Source organism: Puma concolor, chromosome C1 (genome assembly GCF_028749965.1).
Source record: "Puma concolor isolate L17-30 chromosome C1, mPumCon1.1.hap2, whole genome shotgun sequence".
NCBI classification, from domain to species: domain Eukaryota; kingdom Metazoa; phylum Chordata; class Mammalia; order Carnivora; family Felidae; genus Puma; species Puma concolor.
This window is the reverse complement of record NC_141674.1, coordinates 179,412,774-179,437,996: the sequence shown is the minus strand read 5'-3', so window position 1 is coordinate 179,437,996 and position 25,223 is coordinate 179,412,774. Positions and strand designations below refer to the sequence as shown.

Genomic DNA, 25,223 nt, shown 5'->3' with positions numbered 1-25,223 from the left:
GGCCAGCATTACCCTGATACCAAAGCCGGATACTACAAGGAAACTGCAGATCAATATCCCTGATGAATACAGATGCCAAAATTCTCAGCAAAATACTACCAAACTGAATTCAACAGCTTGTGAAAAGGATCACACACCATCATCAAGTGGTATTCATCCCTGAGATGCAAGAATGGTTCAAACATATGCAAATCAATAAATGTGATACATCACATTAATAGAATAAGAAGATAAAAATCATCCGATCATCTCAAGAGACGCATAAAAGCATTTGACGAAATTCAATATCCTTTCATGATAAAAACTCTCAACTAACTGGGTATAGAAGGAATGTACCTCAACATAATAAAGGCCGTAAATGACATGCACACAGCTAATATCCTACTCAATGGTGACAGGTTGAAAGCTTTTCCTCTGAGATGAGGCCCAAGACAAGGCTGCCCACCCTCACCACTCCACTCCTATTCAACATAGTAGTAGAAGTCCTAGCCAGGGGAATTAGGCAAGGAAAAGAAATCAAAGACACCAGAATCAGAAAGAAAGAGGTAGAATTGTCTCTTTGTAGATGACATGATCTTATATATGGAAAACTCTAAAGATGGCATAAAAAAAAGGTTATAATAAACTAAGTCAGTGAAGTTGTAGGATATAAGATAAACATACAAAAATCAGTTGTGTTTCTTTATGCTAACAACAAAGTATCTGAAAAAGAAATAAAACAATCCCAAGAGCATCAAAAACAACAGAATACTTAGGAAAAATTTAACCAAAGAGGTGAATGATCTCTTCACTGAAAACATAAGACATTGATGAAAGAAAATGAAAGAAGACACAATAAATGGAAAAATATCCTGTGTTCGTGCACTGGAAGAATTAATAGTATTAAAATGCCCATACTACCCAAAGTAATCTATAGATTCAACATAATCCCTATCAAAATTCCAATAGCATTTTTCACAGAAAAAGAAAAAGCAATCCTGAAATTCATATGGAACTACATAAGAGACCACAAATAGCAAAAGCAATCTTCAGAAATAAGAACAAACCTGGAGGCATTACAATTCCTGATTTCAAACCACACTACAAAGCTATAGTAATCAAAATAGTATGGTACTTGCATAAAAACAGACACAAAGAGTCGCCAGGGTGGCTCAGTTGGTTGAAGGTCTGACTTCAACTCAGGTCATGATCTCATGGTTCATGAGTTTGAGCCCCGCGTCAGGCCCTGTGCTGACAGCTCAGAGCCTGGAGCCTGCTTCAGATTCTATGTCTCCCTCTCTCTGCCCCTCCCTCCCTCACACTCTGTCTCTTTCTCTCTCTCAAAAATAAAGAAACATTAAAAAAAATTTTTTTTGAAGACACATAAACCAAAGAAACAGAATAGAGAGCCCAGAAACAAAGCCATGTATGTTCAGTCAACTAATATTTAACAAGGGAGCCAAGAATACTCAACGGGGAAAAGACAGTCTTTTCAATAAATGGTGCCAGCAAAATTGGATATTCACACGCAAAAGAATAAAACTGAACCCTTATCTTATACCACTCACAAAAAGTAACTCAAAATGGACTAAAGACTTAAATATAAGATCTTAAGCCATAAAAATCCTACAAGAAAACATATGGAAAAAGCCCTTTGATATTGGTCTTAGCCCTTTGATATTGTTTTGGCTATGACATGCAAAGCACAGACAGCAAAAACAAAACCACACAAGCGGGACTACGTCAAACAAAAAAGCTTCTGCAGAGCCAAAGAAACAATCGATGAGAAAAGGCAATCTACAAAATGCATGAAATACTTGGCAAATCATGTATCTGATCATGTATCTAAAATATGTAACTAACTCCTACAACTCAATAGCAATAAATAATAATAATGATCTGATTAAAAATAGGCAAAGGACTTGAACAGATATTTTCCCACATAAGATATACAAATGGCTACCAAGGACCTGAGGATATACTCAACATCGCTAATTACCAGGGCAATGTAATTCAAAATTCCAATTCAAGAATGTAATTCAAAATTCCAATTCAAAGTTACAAAATTATCACCTCACACTTGTTAGAACGGCCAAAATGAAGAAAAGCAAGAGATAACAAGTGCTGGAGAAAATGTGATGAAAAGGAAACCCTTGCACCCTTGGAGGGGATGTAAATTGGTACAACCACTATGGAGAACAGTACAGAGTTCCTCAAAAGCTCAAAAACTCCCAATGAAGGGATTAGTGTTCTTTTTGTTTGTTTGTTTGTTTGTTAAGTTTATTTATTTATTTTGAGAGAGAGCACACGTGTGTGGGAGAGCAGGAGAGGGGTCAGAGAGAGAGGGGAAGGAGAGGGAGAGAGGGAGGGATGGGGGGGAGAGAGAGAGAGAGAGAGAGAAAGGGAGAAAGAGAGAGAGAATCCCAGGCAGACTCCTTGCTGCCAGAGTACAGCCCACCGCAGGGCTCCATCCCACAAACTGCAAGACCATGACCTGAGCCGAAACCAAGAGTTAGACGCTCAACCAACTGAGTCACCCAGGTGCTCTGGGATTAGTGTTTCTCTCTCTCTCTCTCTCTCTCTCTCTCTCTCTCTCTCCCTCCCTCCCTCTCTCCCTCCCTCCCCCTCTCCCGCCATCTCCATCTCTATCTCCCATGTGAGGACACAGATAGAAGGTTCTCACCAGGAACAAAATCAGCAAGAACCTTGATCTTGGACATCCCAGCCTCTACAACTTAAAAAATAAATGTCTGGGGGCTCCTGGGTGGCTCAGTATGTTAAGCGTCTTGACTTTGGCTCAGGTCATGATCTGGCAGTTCGTGGGTTCGAGCCCTGCATCAGACTCTGCTGACGACTCGGCACGTGGAGCTGCTTCAGATTCTATAGCTCCCTCTTTCTCTGCCCCGTCCCTGCTCTCTCACTCTCTCAAAACTAAATAAACATTAAAAAAAAAAAAAAAAAGAAAAAAAGAAAAAGAAATATCTGTTGTTTAGGCCACCCTGTCTATGGTATGCTGTTAAAGCAGGCTGAACTGATTAAGAAAAGTGGGGACTCTAGAGCTATATATACTACTTGTGCTCAAAATCTCATCTCTGCCATTTACTCACTGGCAAGTTTGGGCAACTTGGTTAACCTTTGTGTGGCTCAATTTCCCCATGATAAAAATGGGGGTAAGAAGAATACTTCTATGTGTAACACACTAAAGCACAATGCCCAGCACAATGGAAATACTTATGTGGGACAGCTACCCTTATTACCCAATGGCATGGCAGTGGTTCTACGGGAGGGAACAGAATCAGAATTTGTCAGTTTCACAAGAGGCTATTAACAATGGTCTAAATTTATAAAAATAAAGATTCTATCAGTAAGCTTAAAATAACTTTGTTGGACAACACCAGATTGAGCACATCTGACCTACCAGAAGCTGACATACAAGAAACCTACAGTATCTTGCCTGATGGGAAGACTGGTAAGACTCAATACATATGCTATATTATATTAACAGAAGCCTGGTATCCATATTAAGAGAGGTAACAGTTTCCCCCATAACCAAGACCAAACTTGAAGTATTTACTCGGTTTATTTCTCTCCTTGGGACGTAATTGTATGAGGCATACTGACAAACAGGGATCATTCCAGAATAATATGACCATGATAGTGAGGGTTTTGAGAATGAGATCTGATCATATCATATGCTCTTATAAGTACCCCGTACTTTTCCTTTTCTATATAAACTACATGCATACATGCGACATAGGTATATGTGTATATACAGTACCCATACTTGTGCACATGCACATGTAACAGAGTGCTATTGTCTATCTCCTGCACTAGATTACAAATTCAATAAGGACAAGGATGGTGTCTGGCTCACCAATGTGTCACTAGTACTTAGTACAGTACTTTCACCTTATTAGTATTCCTTTAAGGTACTCAAAAATTACTTCCTGGATGAATGAGTAAATGAATGTGCATCACACAGGAAATTTTTGAAGGCCAAGGATGTATAGACCTAGCAAGCTATGATGGATGACTTCAAATAACCCAATGACTGTCCTATAGAAAAGAAAGTACACTAATTTGGGGAGGTTCCAGATGGCAGAGTTAAGGCCACTAGGTAGAGGCAGAATTCAAATCTAGGTAAGAAAGAACTTGTGATAGCTGAATCTGTATGACAAATTTAGCAGGTTGCTTTACGAAGCAGTGAACCCTCGAGGTGGCTCAGTCAGTTAAGCATCCAACTTCGGCTCAGGTCATGATCTCACGGTTAGTGGGTTCGAGCTCCGCATCGGGCTCTGTGCGGACAGCTCAGCCTCGAGCCTGCTTCGGATTCTCTGTCTCCCTCTCTATCTGCCCATCCCCTGCTCATGCTCTGTCTCTCTCTCTAAAATAAACAAACAATAAAAAAAATTAAAAACAAAACAAAGCAGTGATCCCTCTATCACCACAAAACAAGGGAGTTTGGGGGAGCCTGGGTGGCTCAGTTGGTTAAGCATCTGATTTGGGCTCAGGTCATAATCTCATGGTACATGAGTTCAAGCCCTGCATGGGGCTTTCTGCTGCCAGTGCAGAGCCTGCTTCAGATCCTGTTTCTCTCTCTCTCTCTCTGCCCCTCCTTTGCTTGTGCACATGTGCTCTCTCTCTCCCTCCCCTTCAAAATTAAATAAACATTTAAAAAACTTAAAAAACAAAAAAAGAAAAGAAAACAAGGAGCTTGGCAGTTCTATGGGAAGGACCCTACAGTAGGTGGTCTACACCTACAATCCTTCCTAACCATACGAGACTGGGTCTTCTGTTACTTTAACCTTCTTACGTGCCAGTCTTTTCCTATTTCTGCCCATCCAGGGCCTAGAACCTCACATAGAAAGTGTGTACTTGCTATGTCTCTAAAGGGCTCTAGGAAGTTGGATACACTTATCTACACTGGGGGCAGGGAGGGAATACTCCTAAAGAGAGCGGAGGAAGGAACAGGTGCAGAAGGAAAAGCCCTCTCAGAGCCGATAGTGAGACTTTAAAGGTGCACATCTTAGGAGGGGCTCATTTCAGTCAGTTGACTGAAATATCCATGGGCAACTTTCTTAATAATCAGAGACTCAAAGTATGCTAATCTAATCACTTCATAGCCAAGCAAAGTACAAACATTTAAATCCCACTCTGGCAAACTAGTAGAATCATCAGAATCTTGTGTAGAAAACAAGAACATTTTACAGATAAAATCGTGAAAATACCATCTCCCTCACCATTCTCCTTCTTCAGGGCTTAGCACTTCCATCAGAGAAGCTCACTGACAACAGCAGTTTCAACCTGCCCCAGTCTGGACTCAGAGAGCACAGCTCTTTCAGACCTTTTCTAGGTGGCTGGGCATCATGTGTGAAATCACTTTTCACTCGAGAACATCAATCATACAAATTGTTTTTATTAAAAGCACATGAAAAACAGCACAACCTCTCCACTCGAGGGTTTGTTTTATGGAAAGGTGCCAACCCATCTAACAATATATAGAAAAATCTTGGGGCTCAGTAGGGTTGAGCATCCGACTTCGGCACAGGGCATGATATCACGGTTCATGAGTTCAAGCCCACACTGGGCTTTGCACTGATAATGCAGAACCTGCTTTGGATTCTCTGTCTCCCTCTCTCTGCCCCTCCCCAGCTGATGCTCTCTCTCTCTCTCAAAAATAAACACTTAAATAAAGAAATAAGTGTAAAAATATATAGAAATACTCAATTCGTTAGGCTTCAAAGACTTTATTCTAGAGTGAAATTAAGCATCTTTCTGGTGCCTTCCCTCCTCACTCTTTAGCAGAGATAAGATATGCCTGTGGTCTCCCAAAGCCCAAACAATTTGTCATTCCTCAGAAGTGGTAAGACTTCACAGGTCTGGTGTCTTACGGGAAAGGTAAGAGACCCTGAAGCGCTCAGACTGCACCAGAAGATCCAGAATCCAGAAACAGACTCCCATATTGATTGAAATCCCTTTGACAAGTACCTGTTTCGTCATGTGAGAGATGGGGTAAGTCCTTCCCAGAGAACATTCCATGATCCGAATCAGCAGCCTCCCACAAAGGAGCGGTCACAGTGGCCCAGTGCAGCTTCATGCTAATGAGGCCCCCCGCCCTCTTTGATATACCATCATCTGTGCAGCACTGACCTTCTACAGAGGAGAAAGGAAGGTAGGCTGGGCCTGGCCTTACCTGTTTTTCCTGCTCCGCTTTCCCCGGTAATGAGAATACATTGGTCTTTATCTTGATCTCTTAGGGACCTGTATGCTTCATCTGACAGGGCAAAGCTGTAGGGGAGAATGGGAGAGAAGTCCTTAAAATTCAGCTCATTATTCACATGTTTATGAAATGTAACTAGAGGCTCTTTAAAGGACACTGGTATGCTGCAGATAGAAAGCCGAGACGTCAGATTTTATTTCCTTCAAATTCTTAAAGGAAATAAATAAACCCATCCATCCTTGTGGCCCATGGTCCCTTTTCCTTCACATCCTCTAGTAAACGAAGTGGTACTGACTTACCGTCCTCTAAAGATATGCTTATTTAACCCACATGTGATACTTATGGTTCATTTTATTAAAATCTTGGCAATTCAGAGAACCAAGAAGAAAATGTCGCATCACATGTCCAACACTGGATGATGCAGCGGTTTTCAGGACAATACACTGGAATTTCAAAAAAATTTTTTCGAATGTTAGAAAAAATTCTATCAAATGCCAAATGGCTGATATTACCATCATTGAGCTAAATACAGAACTACTGCCTTCACAAACAGATAACAAACTGTAACGCCCACCAGAGGCAAGGAGGACCTTGGGTCGGCCAGGGGTCTGCTCCAGTCCTAGGCCCTCAAGCTCCTCACGGGGCCCTGTGCTGACAACAGGGCCCCCTATCAAGACCAGGCCAGTCCCCAGGTTGATCTTCCTTGCCTCAAAATTTATAAATAAGGTAAAATTTGCCCCCTCCAGCTAAATGAAAAATAATTGTTTGGGTTTTTTTTTTTTTTTTTTTTAATGTTTACTTTTTTATTCTGAGAGAGAGCATGAGCAGGGGAGGGGCAGAGAGAAGCCCAAGCAGGCTCCACACTGTCAGCGCAGAGCCCGATGTGGGGCTTGATCTCATGATCAAGTGAGACCATGACCTGAGCTGATACCAAGAGTCAGATGCTCATCGGACTGAGCCCAGGCGCCCTTAACTGAGAAATAAACTTGACAATATGATACTGTGTTTAAAACAGGGGCTCCTGGGTGGCTCAGTTGGTTGAACTTCTGACTCTTGATTTCAGCTCAGCTCCTGATCCCAGGGTTGTGTGATCGAGCCCTGAGCAGGGACTCCTCACTGTGTGTGTAGCCTGCTTAAGATCCTTTCTCTCTGTCTTTCTCTCTCTCTCTCTCTCAAACTGAAAAAGAAAAAAGAAAAAAAAAAAAAAAAGGTAAAGCCCTATTCATTTATCAACAAGTATCTATCAAGAGTCTACCTTGTGTAAAGAACATGCTGGAAATATAAAGGTAAGCTAGACTCAGCCCTTTTCCAGGAATTCTCAGCCAAAAGCAGGGGAGAGAGATACAAATAGAAAACAGCAACCCAACAAGTTAAGAGCAATGAGAAAGATATGTGCACAACATTGCAGAATAAGACAGGGGCCCAAGGGGATGGGGAAGGGAGCCGCAGATTCTTCAGAAGTAGGAAAACCAGTCCTAAGGAATACATTAACAAGGGTAAGGGCTTTTAGGCAAAAAAGCAAAAAACAAAATAATCGAGAGTGTGGATATTCCTTCTTGCTGGAAGGCAGAGCATAAAGAAGGGGTGAGCAATGAGCCAGGGAGATAGATGGGCAGACTCCAAATTGGAGCAGAGATGATAAGGGTGCCACACTCCGGGACTGTAAGCAGGAGAGTGGCAGGATCAGGTAGGATTTAGATAGTAATTAGAGCTAAAAATGGCAACCTTACCAGCACTGTCTCCAAGCCCTTCATATTTAATCATTTTAACTCAAACTACTAAGGGTAAGTTATTATTAATCCCACTTCCCGATGATAAAACTGTGGCACAAAATAAAGACATAATTTGCCAAGGTTACACTGCCGATGGGACACAGTAGAGCCAGAACTGATCCCCTGCTCCTGACCACTGGGATAGCCTGCCGCTTCATGGCGGGCAGGGCCACAAGAATGCATAGGAGACCAATCTGAAATAAGGAACATCAGTGAAGGGCTGGCGATACGGGGAGAGTTTACATTTCGCTGACCAGACCACAGAAAGCCTTTCAGTCAATGACCGGCTCTTCTTGAAAAGGTGAGTAGGAGCATCATTAATACTGACAATTTACTGAGCAGGATGAAGTGCTCTCATGTTCATAATCAGATTTGATCCTTAAAACAGCTCTATGAAGTAAACGCTGGCCTCCTTGAGGATAAATGATCCAACTCAGACTGAGAAATGACACAACGTGTCCGTGACCCCTTTCCCAGAACAGTCCTAACTTGAACCTGGAAATACTGTGTACCACATTCTTCCCTTCTTGTCACATCCTCTTAGGGCTATCTGTGATCTCATCTTCTGGCAGAGCTACTGTGGGACCTCAAAGAGCCACCATGAGCCTTATTCTGTAACCATCATTTCAATGAATCCAATCCCTTGCCCATAATAAGTATATTCTTGAAAGCATTTGTTGAATGAACGTATGAATATGAAAAGAGAAAGGAAAAAATAATGGAACTATCTGGCACAAGGGACTTTTTTTTTTATAACGTTTATTTATTTTTGAGAGAGAGAGAGACAGAGCATGAACGGGGGAGGGGCAGAGAGAGAGGGAGACACAGAATCGGAAGCAGGCTCCAGGCTCTGAGCCATCAGCCCAGAGCCCGACGCGGGGCTCAAACTTGCAGACCGCGAGATCGTGACCTGAGCTGAAGTCGGACGCTTAACCGACTGAGCCACCCAGGCGCCCCACAAGGGACTTTTTTGAGTAGCAGGTGGTTTTAGCTCATTTATAAGACCAGTGCACGGGGTGATCTTCTGCCCAGCAGGTCTTACCCTCTCCTCAAATCCCTCTCAGCCATTCCCTATCTAGCCAGCACCTTGCTCACCCCCTTAGACCACTCAGCAGGGCTCCTCCTTCTCTTGTGTTCTCTGATGTCCTCAGGTAAAAACAAGCATGCCCCTGCGCACACCAATGCACAGTAAGGACAGTGAAAAATACAATGACTGTGGGAACAGAAGACACCCTGGGTAGGATTCTCTAGGCCCCGGATCCACAATTCCCCACCTACATGACCGTGAGGCCAGTACCTCACCCTGGCTGCATGGCAGTCTCTTCACGTACCAATTGGAGAACAGAGCCACATACCACATACTTCAGCTTAGAAGGTTAAAGAAAGGTGTATAAAAGCTCTGGAAGTGTTATAAAGCCCTAAATAAACGTGTGAATTCTTTCTGTGCTACAATCAGTTATGTACACATCTTCCCAACCCCTACCAGGAGGTAAGCTCCTCTAGGGCACCGCCTTTTTTCTAGTTAATCTTTGTGCCGTCCTGCAGAGTTACAAGCATAAGACGCCAAAAATACGCAAATAGGAAAGAATAGATGAGTGAATTCTCTCCAAATATCAACAAAGTAAGTCACTATTGGAGTGAGCCCGGCAGAATGGTAAACAGGAAAGTCATTTCTTCTTATGACCTTCATGCAGGAAAGAAAAGCAGAGCTTAGATTTCTTACGAGCTTCACTCTCCCTGCCATTCTTCTCACCTCCAGACAACAGCTCAGAGATGCCACTATCATTATCATCACTGGCAAGAAATGCAGGAAAACACATTATGGCAAATACAAATGAACTTTTCCTACTATATATACATATATGGTGTGTGTGTATATATGTATGTGTGTATATATATATGTATATGTATATATATACATATACATATATATATACACACATACATATACATACACACACACACACACACACATACACACACACACATATATATTCACTGTACATATTCACTGACTTCCTCATGGGTTGTTCAACACAAGCCTTTCCTATGCTCCTAAGACTGCAAGTTAGGTTTAAATATTACACCATCAATGATTCAAAATTATTTCTAACATGAATAACAATATATGACTGTGTGTGTGCACACAACACACATAAACACACATAAACGAGGCTTTAGAAGATCACCAAATGACCCTGCCATGGGTTTATGTCACATCAAAACACTTATGCTGAATGCTTAGTTTTTTTCTTGTCTGTCCAGACAGAAATACTTAACTGCTGTCCCCCAAAACTGGGTTTGATCTACAATGGAGTATATTTTAATATAAAGGCTAAAAGGGAGAGTTATTCTTTCGAGACTCTAGACGGCCATGAAAATTTATCAACTGAAGTACTCAAGCACTGGAACAATGGGCTGGGACTGTTGGCACACCCAGCCCAGGCACACTATAAATGCGATCGTATGTGTACTTCGTATGAACTCAGACCTTGACTTTACAAATGACCGAAGGGCAGGCCATGAAGGACATAAGCCCTGCCCCCGGCCTTGTTCTCTTCCTCTCCGGCAACATTAGCAGGTACCCATCACCACGGCCAACATTTATAACTATAAACTGAAACCACATGCCAGTCTTCCAAACCACTCTGTAATTAAGGAACCTAAATAAATCTTTAGAAAAGTTTTTCCTTCAAAACACTTGTGACCCATATGCTTGACATTATTTTGTGAGCATGTCAGCATTGTTATTTACCACACGCAGAAATGAATGGTTTATTATAACGCAGTGACGATAACATCAGGGGCAAGCATGGGTTTGATGCCACCACATCAAGAGCGTGGGTTTCACCCACTTCTTCTGTCTTCTAGTTGAGCTCTAAGAATAGAGACAGCCTGACGCTTGAAAGCAAGTCCCCCCTTCATTTCCAGGTCAGCTGCACAGCTGTTAGCTGAGAGCCAAACTTTCCCGAACACCACCACGCATGCTCACTGCACATTTCCAAACAGCTGAGCTGTATCTCTTGCTTTTCGGTTTTAGATGTTTGGTTTGGGTCATCTGTTATTTTCTGTCGGGGCGCAATGTTGGGTTGCACGTTGAAAAATTAAGTAGCCGGTACGTATGCTTCTCCTCCATCTTATTTCTGCTCAGAATGTCCATCTCCACAGTGGTTCTGCTTTTATGGTCATCAAAGGTGACAGCAGGGCTTTTTTCCCCAAAACTCTAGGCTCTCCACCCTGCCACCTGCTTTCTAAGTTTATTTCATCTATAATGCAAAGCAGGAAAGACGTCACACGAAATACATCACCACCACTACCTAAAGCCAATGTTCTTCCAAGCAGATCTCTATTTTTCACTGTCTCTGGCTCCCTCATAATGAGTCGCTTAAGATCTTTTCCCTAAAACAGTCTGATCCATTTCGTTAGCTTGTTATCTCCATTAGCCAAAGTTCAGCAGAACAAAATTTGTCTAAGAAAACTCTCCTGAATGTACAAAACTGTTACTACCTATTTGTTTCATGTCATTTTCTTCAAAAGCTCTCAAGAAAGGTATTCCCTTTCACCTAATCCTGAATTCTAGAATATTTTAGAATCATACTAGGGAAATTCTGCTTCTGATTTTAACCCTCTTAAAATCACCTGTCTCAAAATTCTCATCTACAATTTAGATCTACAAATCTCAACTATTTCTTCTCTTTCTAGCTCTGGCTCAGCCGTACGTTCTTCTAAAGTTACATAACAAAAAAAATTAGTAAGTGTCTTTTAAAAATTCCTAACCTTCAAGTGTTCCACCAATTTCTAACTTCATACTGAACTCCATTCAAGGGCTGAGACAGCCCACGAGAAGAACAGGGGAGAAAAGGAAAAGGAGAAAGGGAATTATGTGTGGAGTGTATTACATGGAAACGTTGAGGCTTGTTGATTTGTTTGCTTATTATTTTTTTAATATAATTTATTGTCAAATTGGCTTACATACAACACCCAATGCTCATCCCAACCAAGTGCCCTCCTCAGTGTTGGCCTTCCATGTAAAACATTATTGCAGACATCAATCGTTGCCTCTTATTCTTTTTTTTTTTTTAATGTTTATTTATTTTTGAAGGAGAGACAGACAGAGAGCAAGCAGGGGAGGGCCAGAGAGAGAGGGAGACACAGAATCTAAATCAGGCTCCAGGCTCTGAGCTCTCAGTACAGAGCCTGATGCAGGGCTCGAACTCACAAGCCGTGAGATCATGACCTGAGCCGACGTCAGACGCCCAACCAACTGAACCCTCTGGGCGCCCCCCTCCTATTCCTAATTCAGAAAATGTTCACCCCCCCTGAAAAATATCACCTTGTTAAGTTAGTGTAATGCTCTACCACCACACATTCATCATATCACATCTGAAGGAAGAACTTCAGGGAAAATAAGTGTTTGTAGTTATTTATTACAAGTTACTATAACTTGTAATCCTGGAAAGCTTTATTGCATTCTTGTCCTATGCCAGACACGGTAACAACGTATTTTTCACAGTACAGTTATCCTTCATAGCCATGTCATCAGTGAGCATTCCTCATAACCCAAGCCTCAGAATAACAGAAGATAGAGAACAAAAATGAGTCTCTCTTCAAAATAAATACCAATGGGCAAAATGTACACTATAAGTAAAAAAGGACAGAAGATGAAAACAAACATAAAGAATAGGTTCAGGGGAGATGGATGGTAAACGGACTCAAATGGCTGCAAAGTTCCTTTATTTTACATAAAGTGATACAATATTAATTCAATAACAGTCCTGAAAGGTGTATTATAATGCCTAGAACAACAACTAAAGTAATAACACAAGAGCGGCAAAGTAACTAAAAAATTAAAATGGAATTCTAAAAAAAATTCAAATAATCCAAAAATAGGCAGGAAAAGAGGAATAAACACAGAGGAGACAAACAGAAAATAAATTATTAAAAGGTAGAACTAAATTCAACCATATTAGTAACTACATTAAATGTTAGTGGACAAAAATACTCCAATTAAAGGGCAGAGAATGTTAGAACAGATACAAAAGCAAAATCCACCTATATGTTGCCCATAGGAGCCACATTTAAAATAGGAAGACATAGATAGGCTGAAAGGAAATAAGATTTAAAATAAGCAATTGCTTAAAAATACAATATTGTACTTTTTTCATATAGTTAAACTCAAAGAAGTCCCTAGTTGTCACCTAAGAGGGATGCAATGCAATGGCACAGCATATGGCAGAGAGCAGGTGAGACTTAATTATCTTAAAAATATGGGCTACAATCATTTTTGTAAGAATACTTTTTTTTTAATCAATACTTAATTTTCCAAATTCATAGACATTTGTATATCCTCAACTTAAGTAGCCACAGAGCTTTCTTTCGCTACACAATTGGAAAGGGCCTGTTTCTATTAGCTACCAAACAGAAATAATCTCATCAAGGATGAATCATTTTAAGATGACATCTGTTCTAAAGTGACAAAAGTAAAGCATCAAATAAAGCTCAAAAGTCAGGCTTTAAAATAGGATATGACAAATAGGCACAAGAAAGTTTCTTCTTCCTTTAGAATTACATTGGTTCTTGAAAAATAGACTCCCACAGGATTTTTGTGAAATTCCATAGATTGCTGAGTCAACCTCAATGTACACCTGGTCTCTCACCATTTCTTAATGGGTCAAAAATATTTTTTAATCTTTAACAATCAAAGGTAATCACCAAGGTGACAAAAATCACAGTATCTGAATGTCTTGTATATATAAAATGAGTCACTTGTGTTATAATGTTTTAAGTAACAGCAGAAATCCCTGTGTAATTGGAGAAGAAACTCTTCTTAGAATTTACAAGCACAGCTCTTTATTTCAAAGGTTCAACATGCCAATTATGGAATATAATCTAAAACAAACAGCAAAGATTGCTTTCAAGATTTTAGAAATTTTATTTATAATCCTCCTGTGATGAAGAAGCTTTGAGGTATACACACAGTCTTCTGACCCTATGTGCCTAACCATTATCAAAATCACCATGGAGATCCTCATGTGTTCCCCCATCTGGGGTCAGCCAGCCATAAGTCACTTCTTCTGGAGACTGATACAAAGGTGGACTGGGCCAAGGGCTAATACTTTTTCAGAGGTGGATTGCAAAACCCAGGTACTGGAGACATGCATTAGGAAGAGACAAGGGGTTTAGAGAGACTAAATTATGCCAGGAAGGAAAAGGACTGGACTTAAGATATGCAAGCAGTGAGGAGGAAACATCTGCTTTCAGGGTCTGGAAGCTGCTGTTTGGAATTTAGTAGTAATCCCTTGTGCTGCTCAGGACTTCCTTCTGAAAATGATGCCCTGAGCATGAGATGCCACAGGGGGAAAGCCCTCACTGGGGTAGCATCCTGCTTTGGGTTTGGCAAGCATCCGGAAGCAAAGAGGCTGATTCCCCTTCATCAGTGTTCACTGCTGCAGGGCCTTATCCCTCAAATTAGCGAAGGGCGAATGGTTCCTACTATTCAAGAATGGATCAATGCCCTAATAAGTAAAATGGAAGAGTGTGTGGAGGAAGGGGTTCCCAGGGAGTTCATGGGCACCCATGAGAAAGGAGGCATTGTACTCACCAGGCAAATTCTGAGGACAATGGTGAAGAAAATCTGTCCTCTAGAGGCTTAAAATCTAACAAGAAAGACACTAAAGTCCCCCAAAATGGAGGTGGGAGAAGGTAATAAGCACATCAGCAGTCTCCCAAAGATATTCAGAAAGGGGAGAAATGACTTTTACTGAGAAAGGTATATCACGGAAAGCTGCAATATCTGAACCCCAAGGCAATATGCAAGGACAGAGGCTGGGAGAACACAGACACCAAGGAGGAAATTATGTTATTTCCCCTGTCCAGAAATTAACAAAACACACCTGATTTAGAGGAAAGAACAAAGAGACAATTAGACTCTTAATTCAAATTCAGTAAGCCCTGCAAGTATTTTTAGTATCCGTTTTAACAAAAGAATACTAACAATCACCCAATTCTCATAAAAATAATTACACAGTTATAATCTATAAAAACAGCCTTTCCTGCTCAAGGTAAACACAATTTAAACAAATTCCCAACACAACTGTTCCCAAGCCTTTTGGAAAAATGGATTATTTTCAACTAATCTCATAGTCAGGTTTTACGACTTTATTACAGGCAACTAAATCCTGGAAAAAGTTATCCCAAGAGAAGTTACTCCAAAGACCTTCCTAATCACCCATAGGACTTAATGTTTTACTCATTAAAGTAAACAGAATGACTTCACATTCTTAACATGCTAACTGATTTTCCAGATAGATGTTCCTTACTGATTTAAGGCCTAAAAATGTGCACCTTCCGTGTGTCTTTGTCTACCTTGGAACAGATACTGTGATCTAAGGTACCTCACGTCACCATCCCAAATAGTTAAGTCAATTCAGTGAAGTGAACCTTTCAGGTTTACAACATTCAAATATAAACCTGTATCGTTTAACTTGGATAGCCCCTCAGTGCCTGCTATGGACACAGGATGCAATGAGGCAGAGTCTCAGCTTTCCTCCAAGAGAAGCGGGAAACATAGGGATGCTTGTCTACAGTAGAAGACACTCTGCTGGGGGCCTTTCGTGGCGCCATGCACTGAATGAAGAAGCGTAGCGAAATCTGGCTGTGGCCATCACAGAAGGACTGGATGGGGATGGCATCTGAATGGGAACCCCAAGTACACACTGCTTTATTTCTTTAAAAATGCACAGAGGAGAGGGAGTGAGCAGTAGTGGGAGGTTACCAATTTCTTCAAGCGTTGGTCTGTGCTTCCAGCCCACGGAGCTGCGCAGATGATGTTTATAAAGCACCCTGAACAGTGTCTGAAATGGAGCAGGCACTCAGGAGAGGACTGGAGGGCCAGCTGGGGCCAAGTTTGCATGTTTAAAGAATCAAGGTCACAAATCAATTCACATTTTGGAAAGCGAGACCTGCCACCATTTCATAGAGTGAATGCAAAATTCAATGAAATCAACAAATATTACCAAGATGCCTGATAATAAATAGACACATGTATATATACATACACACACACACACACACACACACACACACACACACACAGAGAGACCACTGTGCATATGCAATGAAACATCTGGGTTTGCACACGTTATTACAGAGAAAAGGAAGTAAATACGTAAAATAATAATAATGATAATAATAATTATTATTATTATATTACTATACTTCGGTTATTAGCTAAATTCACACCATGATACCATAAAGGAGGAAATATTTTGGAAATAATTTTAAGAGAATTCAGTATTCATTTATTCAATAAGCATTCTGTGTGCAGGCAGAGGAATACATGTGACATCATCCCTACCCTTGCACACTCCAGGTAGAGAAATCATCTACTAACTAGATAATAATCTAATCATTTGAGGACAGGTCATTTGGTCTGTGGCTTACCTAAAAACGGCAACAAAACCTTTCTCTAAAGCATGAGGGATACTGGTACCAGGAAAAACATTTTTTGAATTAAAATTTTGCTTGACTCATCCAGGTATCCAACACCTTTCAAATCCACCCCTTCCTTTCCTCCCCATCACCAGTTTTTATTGCCTTAGACAAGTTCCTCACTTCTGGCCTGAGCATCAGTAACTCCTAAAGGGGCCTTCTATAACCAGGCAAGATATTTCCACAAGCCATCCTGATACGATACTGTCAAAATATAATGTCATTTTTATTACCATGACTCTTTCTCTATTCCTAATCCTGTCCTCACTGCAGCCAAGTTTGACTACTTGCTTTTAGGTGTTTCTGTAATCAGGTTTGTTAAAGCTTGCTTCTGTAAAGCAAAACTGTATCATTGCTGTCTTCCAAAACTATGATTCTATGGAGTATTCTCCATTTTAAGTATCACCCACTTACATTGTTTAGGCATCAGAGAGAAGTGTTAGATACATGTTGGAGGATTTCCTAGGAATCTGGACTCAAGTGATCCTAGTGGCCCAGAGATTCCCTTCCCTCCCACACCCCCAATGTTTTAACATGGGGTTTAAAATCTACTCCAATCTTTGCAAATTCAGCTCATAAACAAAATGCAGGAACCTTTCCTCCGGGCTTCCATATGGAAAACAAATGAGTCCATTATTACACAGTCAAATCCATGTCTCAAATTAAAAAAAAAAAGAAACTCAGTGATTGAAAGAGGGAAATCAGAGGACCACAAATCAGACCATGAAGAAAGAACTCCCCCACTCCACGACCCCCCCACCCCCACAGTCCCACGCAGGCTTTACCCCTGGGATGACTGATGGCCCTCTCCAAAAGGTCCCAGGGTGGGGAGCCAAGGGATGACTACTGCTCATTGGGTATGTCTTCCAGACAGTTCTCACTCCCACTCTCCCTCCCTTACCCCAGTTTTGGTCCTCACCCAGGAGGAAGGGACTTCCATGATAAGGTAAGAAAGAAAGGCTCAAGATGCCAGGAGATATGTTCTACACAGCAGTTACTGTTTCTTACATGTTGCATTTTTCTTTTAACGCTGAAATGTTTGTCACTCTAAAATGGCTTCAAAGTGGCCACATAAGAATGGGTAAATCAAAAATACCACACGCCACTCCGCCTGCAGGCTGGCTTCCCTGCAACCCTCCTCCTTCTAAAATGCTAACGGGTCACTCCCTCCTGGACGCACTCCCCTGGCTCTCCACCACTCTGGCAGAGAGGGGTCCAGAACTCTCGCAGGAAATGATGCAACAGCAATGCTTTGAGCTTCTGCTGGAGGAAGATTTAACGTTGATCCAGAAGAAGTGCCCTAACACTCCCAAAAGGATCAAATACAACTCCTGTATTATTCCATCCCACAAAAGCACAGCTCCAAAGTGAACTCAAATACAGAGCCCTCAAACATCTGCTTTCAAGTACTTTAAGCCATGTCACACTGTCTGCAGAGTGGCCGCAAGAAAATGACATGTCACATACGCAGATCACATATTTATTTGAGAAACACTGCAATCTGCAAGCAGACAGCATTTATTGCCACGTGTCGGGGGAGGGGGGGCGAGCTATCTGATAAAGGCCTTGTCATTAGAGACCAACCTTGGAAAAACTAAGAATAAAGTCCTGAAAGCCAGCAGCAACCATCCCCTATCAGCTAGGGAGGGGCGAGAGACCCTAGATGAGAACAGACTGTGCCTAAGGCATTCTGGATACAAATACTGGGTCCTTGAGAGCTATGCATAGTGCTGGTGGATGTTTTTGTTACAGAATATAAGCTCAAGACAAGCTTCTATCTTCAACACAAAATCTTGAACTTAAAAACTTCCTTCATGGGTGTCTCGACTGGTTTCTGGTTACCCAGAGAGGTAAAAATAAGGCAGTTTCTCACACAGGATCTAGTCTCTACGGGCTTTGGTTTTCATGGGTGTGTGATGCATGAAAAAGCAAGCAAGATCCTTCCCAGGAGCTAGTCTAGCTCTCTTTCCAAATGGTTCATTTCCTTCTTGGCTCCTCATCTGCCCAACTGCCCCCACCAAACACCCTCTTCCCTGGAAACCCTGGATGATTCCCCTTGTTCCAGGAGCTCCCTGACTCTATACCTGCAAAATCCCATTTATACGTGTATTATACCCCCAGCGTGTTTTAATTTTTGGACTTTTTTTAACTACATTTCTCTCCCTTGAGAGCAGGAACTATGACTCACCATCTCAGTGCCTGACATATATGCTCAGAATAAATTTGCATAATGAATCCTAACAGTCCTTTCTCCTAGTCACGCAAAAAAAATGGACAAAAATTAATTTATGGCATTTTCAGAGTCTGTGTTTGCTTACCAACTATTTATAAAAAAAAAAACCTAATAAGGGAGAAATCAAGAGAACTGTTACTCGAGTATGCATATGTAAGTGCATATTCATATCTTTACAAGAAAGAACTCTATGGATTTAAAACACTCAAAGAAGAAAAAGAAAGTTAAAGGGAAACTTCATGCTTGCCAGCTGAAATTCTTCGTTTAGGTTATGTTTTAGTATTCGGCACTTCTCTCTGATGCTGGTTTGTGCAGGTTCTGTTTGAAGGCACAGGCAAAATGATCACCTAAAATCTTCTGCTTTAGAAAGGCAAAGTGTGATTATATTTGCACTCCAGAATCTTGCCAGTTCCTAAACTAACAGGCAAAAGCAGTCATCTCTAGGGCTAGCTGTGAGAATATCTTGCTCCTACCCTTCCTAGAGACCCACCTGATATGACCTCTGTTCTCTAAAGTATGTACAGTCACTTCTCTAGGTCCCTGCTGAGCAAATTATCATGTTTACCTAACTTCCTTCCCGAGTTTGATAGCCACTAGCTACCTAGTGCCTACAACCAGCCAGGAACTGACCCAGCATCACAGGGTATAAAAATGAAAATGGAGCTGTCTCTGCTCTCTAGACTCTCAAGTTCAAGCCTCTCCCTCCACCATGGCCTCTTGAGAGTCGAACGCATCACAGACCCCTTCTGGCCCCCAAACAAGTTCATGTCCTCCCTGGAAGAAGGCACACAGTTAATGTCCTGAAATTTATGTTCTTCAGGACAGATTTTCTGCACCAACAAAAAAATCACTGGGACTTGCAGAGGTGAGGCACTCAACATTTCTGTTAGATTAATAAACCAACAAATCTTCAAAAACTCCTCACATTAAATCTTCATAACTCAAACGAGTAAAAACAATGCCTGGAAAACCTGTGATAATATCCTTCTGCTCCTCTCCATGTATCTTTCTCGCCACTGAGATCGGGCATAATAGTGAATCCAACTCATTCATTCATTCATTCATTCATTCATTCATTCGAGAGGGAGCATGAGCATGCACACACAAGTGAGGGAAGGGGGAAGGGGGAAGGGGAAGGGAGAGGGAGAGGGAGAGGGAGAGGGAGAGGGAGAGGGAGAGGGAGAGGGAGAGAGAATGAATCTAAAGCAGGCTCCACCCGGTCAGTGCAGTGCTCTAAACGACCCTGAGGTCATGACCTGAGCCAAAAGCAAGAGTCCAACACTTAACCCACTGAGCCACCCAAGCACCCCGATTCCAACCAATTTAGTGACAGGTCCTAGAATGATGGCAAATAACCCTTGCTGGAGCTTTCTATATGCCTATAGCAGGCTTAGGACAGAAAAGAAAATCTACAATATGTGGAACAAAGGCACACCCCTCAGGTTTCAGAACTGCGAACACACTGGAGGATGACTTCTCTACAATTTGTATAAACAGTCATTCAAATAGGGAATCCCAATTCCTAAAGATATTTAATGTACCTAACCTTACGGCTAAGGTTTAAAAAAAAGAAAACACACACATGCACACCCACATGCACATGCACATATGTAAGTGCTCTCCCCTTGTATATGTACTTCAAAAACCTACTGACTGAGAAAATACCAATGTCTGTAATCACTCTCCAGGCCTGAAGACTGGAACCATGTCTATATCTTAACACAGTTGCCTCATAACCATCATAAACTAGTTCTAGTCTAGGGAATTTTCTATTTATCATGTGTTACAGTCCACCTCTCTACAGCGAGGAGGGGGCCGCCTATTCAAACAAGTCTCAGTTTGCGCCATCAATTTTCATAAAATGATGACAGCCCAACCCATTACTTGGTGGGTTTAAAATTGAGGCTCTTTTACGGACAACAGAGACTGTGTACTCTGGGACTCTTCCAGAAAATACAATCTCTAAATGTCTGCAGAAGACCTTTAATCCAAAACCCAGTTATGAGGAAACAGAAAACAAATACGGGAACATACGAAACTGTCACAGACGCATCGCTGGAAGGAGGAAACGCAATCTCTCTGTTCCTTGCAGTCCTGAATCAACTCTAACCATCAATAAGCTAGGTATTTGTACTGGTGGTTCGTGACTTTGGATGCACATTGGAATCACTGTAGGTGCTGATGCCTTGCTCCTCGGTTCCTCCACATTCCACAGATCCTTATCAAATTCTGCAACGGTTCTAAGCAGCCCAGGATGACAACCACTGACTTATGTGTCTTATGGACTCCCTCTTCCTAACCTGTGCTTTGGGTGTTACATCCTCTTTAGTGGCATAGCTTCGATTAGCTTCCACATAGTGAAGTGGCCTAAGAAGTAGCTATATAGGGGCTCCTGGGTGGCTCAGTCGGTTAAGAGTCCGACTTTGGCTTAGGTCGTGATCTCACGGTTTGTGAGTTCAAGTCCTGTGTTGGGCTCTGTGCTGACAGTGTGGAGCCTGGAGCCTTGCTTCAAATTCTGTCTCTCTCTCTCTCTTTGTCCCTCCCCAACTCATGCTCTATTTCTCTCTCCCAAAAATGAATAAACATTAAAAACAAAAAAAATGCCTTTCTTTAAAAAAAAAAAAAGAAGTAGCTATATAAAATTCACAACTCTATTTTCTGCAGGGAAATTTTGAGGTGTTGTTCAAGATGACATTCTTCACATCCTAAGTCCCATAAGAGAAATTTCTTTAAATCTAACTGGTAAGGAAAACTCTACCTCTCTTGAGCAACTCAAGTACTTTGATCTTATGTGCAAAAATTATTTTGTAACTGATCATATTTCCCTTTTTGTTTTGACCACCAGCAAACGAAAATCCCAGTTCAATAAACATGCAGGACATCATGGCATTAACTTTTGTTTGGGCCTCATTCATTCTCTGTTTCCTTTGCTCTGACTTTTAAAAAGCTAGTCACTTTATAATATTGACTGTAAAATAGTAAGCTGCCTCCAGTCAATTTTCGATGTGGGGAGATATAATAATTAGCTCTCATTCACATTCCTCACACACTTTTGAAATATAAAAAGCCAATAATGTGACTAATGTGACTAAAATCCATGTAAACAGTAACAACTCTTCTTTGGGTTTCATTTGTTTGGTGGGGGAGATGATACATTGATGGATATACAGACAGGTTAGGTAGGTAGGCAGATAGGTAAGTAGACAGATAAATCTGCTTCAAAATATAGGAGCTCCTTTATAAGCACGGCTAAGAAAGGCAATTGATCAGAAATTTTTCTTTTATTCACTTACAACTATAACATTCAAAAACTGTTCTCCAGTCATCAGTATCAAGCAGAATAAGTGATAGCAACACTGAGTCAAGAGAAACTTCATAGGGCTATTTCCCTGCCACATGTTATGGAAACAGGAATTCTAAATGCATGACTGTTCACATGGATTCTGTATCTACTCAAATTGTGCATTCCTAATTTTGTGCTTTATCCCCTAATCCATCACCCAACCACCGCAAACCTCAATTCTTCTGCAAAAATCCAGTATTATTATTCTTTCTTGCTAATTCCTAGAGGATTCTTTCCTTACATGCTTTTGTGGAAACACTACAAAGGAAAAATATGCTTATGAGAATGTATTGTTCCATTCACTGAAATCCCCAATGTAAATAAACCCACCCTTGGCCACCAATAACTCAAAAACAATTAACATGTATTTCTTGAGAGGCATCTCTAAAAAGAGAATTGGAACATATTTGCCTACATTTTAATATAATGTCAGTCACATCTCCAAGTTGACAGAAGAGATTCTGCCACAATGTCCAGTTGACAACGAAGCTGAAAAAGGGCAAAACCGAGCTTCAAATCTAGATTTGTTAACTCATCTGTGATTTACTCCACTTTAGATCATGACCTCTAGTTTAGAAACTCCACAGAATGTAACTGCCCCACATATGCCCCATTAACTACTCTAGAGAACTGATGCAAATCTTTTCCTCATTAACATAAAAAAAAATTTCTAATGATTTTTCCTAAAATATGCCATACACTTCTCAAAAAGGAAAATCATATATCCCCAGAATTTTACATTTGAAAGGAACCTTAGAATTAAATATTTCCCATTCATAGATTCTTTGTTGAGTATTTCCCATTCAAAAATCATTAATTCTTAAACACCACAAATGATTGTACTAATGGTGCAAGTTAATCTGTAAATATTTAGCTGTAACCTCAAGATTCATTCAAAACTCATACTTGAGTAACTTTATTATTTTCTGTTCTCTATTATGAATATTTAAAGTTGTTTCCTATATAACTGAAAATTATATTATTTGAAATTCCCTTCCCTCTTCCTTCCTTCCTTCCTTCCTTCCTTCCTTCCTTTCTTTCTTTCTTTCTTTCTTTTCTTTCTTTCCTTTTGTGGCAGTTGCTAAATATCAAGCTAAGATAAGTTGCTAAATATCAAGCTAAGATAAGCTAATATCAAGCTAAGCTAAGAGTTCCTGAAACATGGGACATTTTTGAATGATGTGATTAAGGCTTATTGAATCTACTGAAATGATATTACAGACTGTCTAACCTGTACCAGCCACTGTTCTGGGCACTGGGGATACACTACACATTCTATGGGATGAGATGGAGTCGGAAGGTAGGCAATAATAAAGGAAGCAAAGTACAGTTTGCTGGAAGGTGGTGAGAAGAGAAATAAAGCAGGCAAGAGGAATAGTGAGTGTTGGGACAGAGCAGAAAAGGGGAGCAGGCTGCGACTGTTAGAGAGGATACAATGGAAGGACCCACTAAGGTGGCAGTTGAGCAAAGACTTGAAGGAGATGAGGGAGAAGGACATGTGAAGAAGACGGATGGATGGATGGATGATGGATGGATAGATAGATAGAGGCATACAGAGATACACAGGCATACATAGGTATGTAGGTAGGTAGATGATAGATAGATAGGCAGACACATATACAGACACACACACACAGGTTGAGGGGCTAGGGCATTCTAAGCAGGAAGAACAGCAAGTACAAAGCTCCCAACACCCAAGTGTGTTAACAGTTCATTGGAATCTTATTCTAATTATCCATCCTGCTTTAATACCCTATTTAATGCCTTCAAAGAGTTGGTTGACATTGAATTTTAACCATATCTTTGGATACACTGACTTACAAATATTGACAATGAGCAAGATACTGAATTTGGTACCCTTGAATCATTCAAAGAAAACAGAAAGTTTACCCTGTTCCCAAAAGGCGATACTGTGTTGTAGGTAAAACAAGATATATAGACATAAGAACATTGATTTGCTTTTTAATAAATGCTTAGAGATACATAAACTGGAACTTGCTTTTTATATTCAATAAAACTGTAAAAAAAAAAAAAAAAGTATACTTGTCCAGATTAAGAGGATACAAGAAAAGTATATAAAGGATATATACTTCAAGTATTTTTGCAAGTACTTGGATCATGACCAAAATTAACAAGAGAATCATATAAATTTGTAAGTAAAATTCAGAAGTAACATATTATCTACACTGTATAATATGAAAATACAAAGGGACATTATATTGGGGGTTGAAGAGATGGGTTTTGGCTTGCCTACCATGAAAATCAAGATAATTGCCTTAAAAATAAGAATTATAGTTCTGTAATCATTTCTAAAATGTTAATACTTCTTCACCTTCCATCTTTGGCTACATCCATATTTGCAAAAGAGAATTTAACTAAAGTTATCCTGTAAGCACAGCTTAAACTCCCCAGTATAGGGGAAATTGAGTTTTATTTATTCACCACCCATCTGAAAAAGACTTGAATCCAAAAAAAATTAACACTGCACTGGCTTAAATTTCAAAGCTTGTTAGAACTATTTTGCCACAATTCCCAATAGATGAATATGTAATTAATACAGACGAGGTCAGCATCAAATTTTCTAAGGCTCCCAGTAAACATGTTGGTTCTAAGAAAATCAAAAATATGGGAGTTGCACCAAAGACAGATATATTGCCATAAACTATCAAAGCATGTAAACACATCTTCAAATATTCGCATATTAACTACTCCTGTAAACAAGAACGAAATGTGACACTATTAAAAACCCTTGTTCATAATAAATCAATATGCCACTAGCCTCTATGCTGAACAGCAATGTGAAAGAAAAGGAATAATGGGGCGCCTGGGTGGCTCAGTCAGTTAAGCGACCGACTTCGGCTCAGGTCACGATCTCGCGGTCCGTGAGCTCGAGGCCCGCGTCGGGCTCTGTGCTGACCGCTCAGAGCCTGGAGCCTGTTTCGGATTCTGTGTCTCCCTCTCTCTCTGATCCTCCCCTGTTCATGCTCTGTCTCTCTCTGTCTCAAAAATAAATAAACGTTAAAAAAAAAAAAAAAAGAAAAGGAATAACAACAGAAACATGAAAAATGAGTGAATGGTTTTACTTCTGTAGTTTAAATGCATTCACCCCAGGTTGGGTATAGAGATTACTTACAAAATAAATAAAAACTAACAACTGTAAAAAAAAAAAAAAAAAGATAAAATCCT

General features: G+C 40.6%; 1 protein-coding gene across 4 annotated transcripts in view; it reads right to left on the bottom strand.

Annotated features, from left to right (window-relative positions):
* MYO1B (myosin IB) overlaps window positions 1-25,223 on the bottom strand; it is a 191,821-nt gene that overhangs the window by 97,453 nt on the left and 69,145 nt on the right. For all 4 annotated transcript variants that reach the window (XM_086719171.1, XM_025912753.2, XM_025912750.2 and 1 more), the window contains exon 4: window positions 6,173-6,267. In XM_086719171.1, the coding sequence (XP_086575297.1) occupies window positions 6,173-6,267 (95 nt within the window). The remainder of the gene's footprint in view (window positions 1-6,172; window positions 6,268-25,223) is intronic.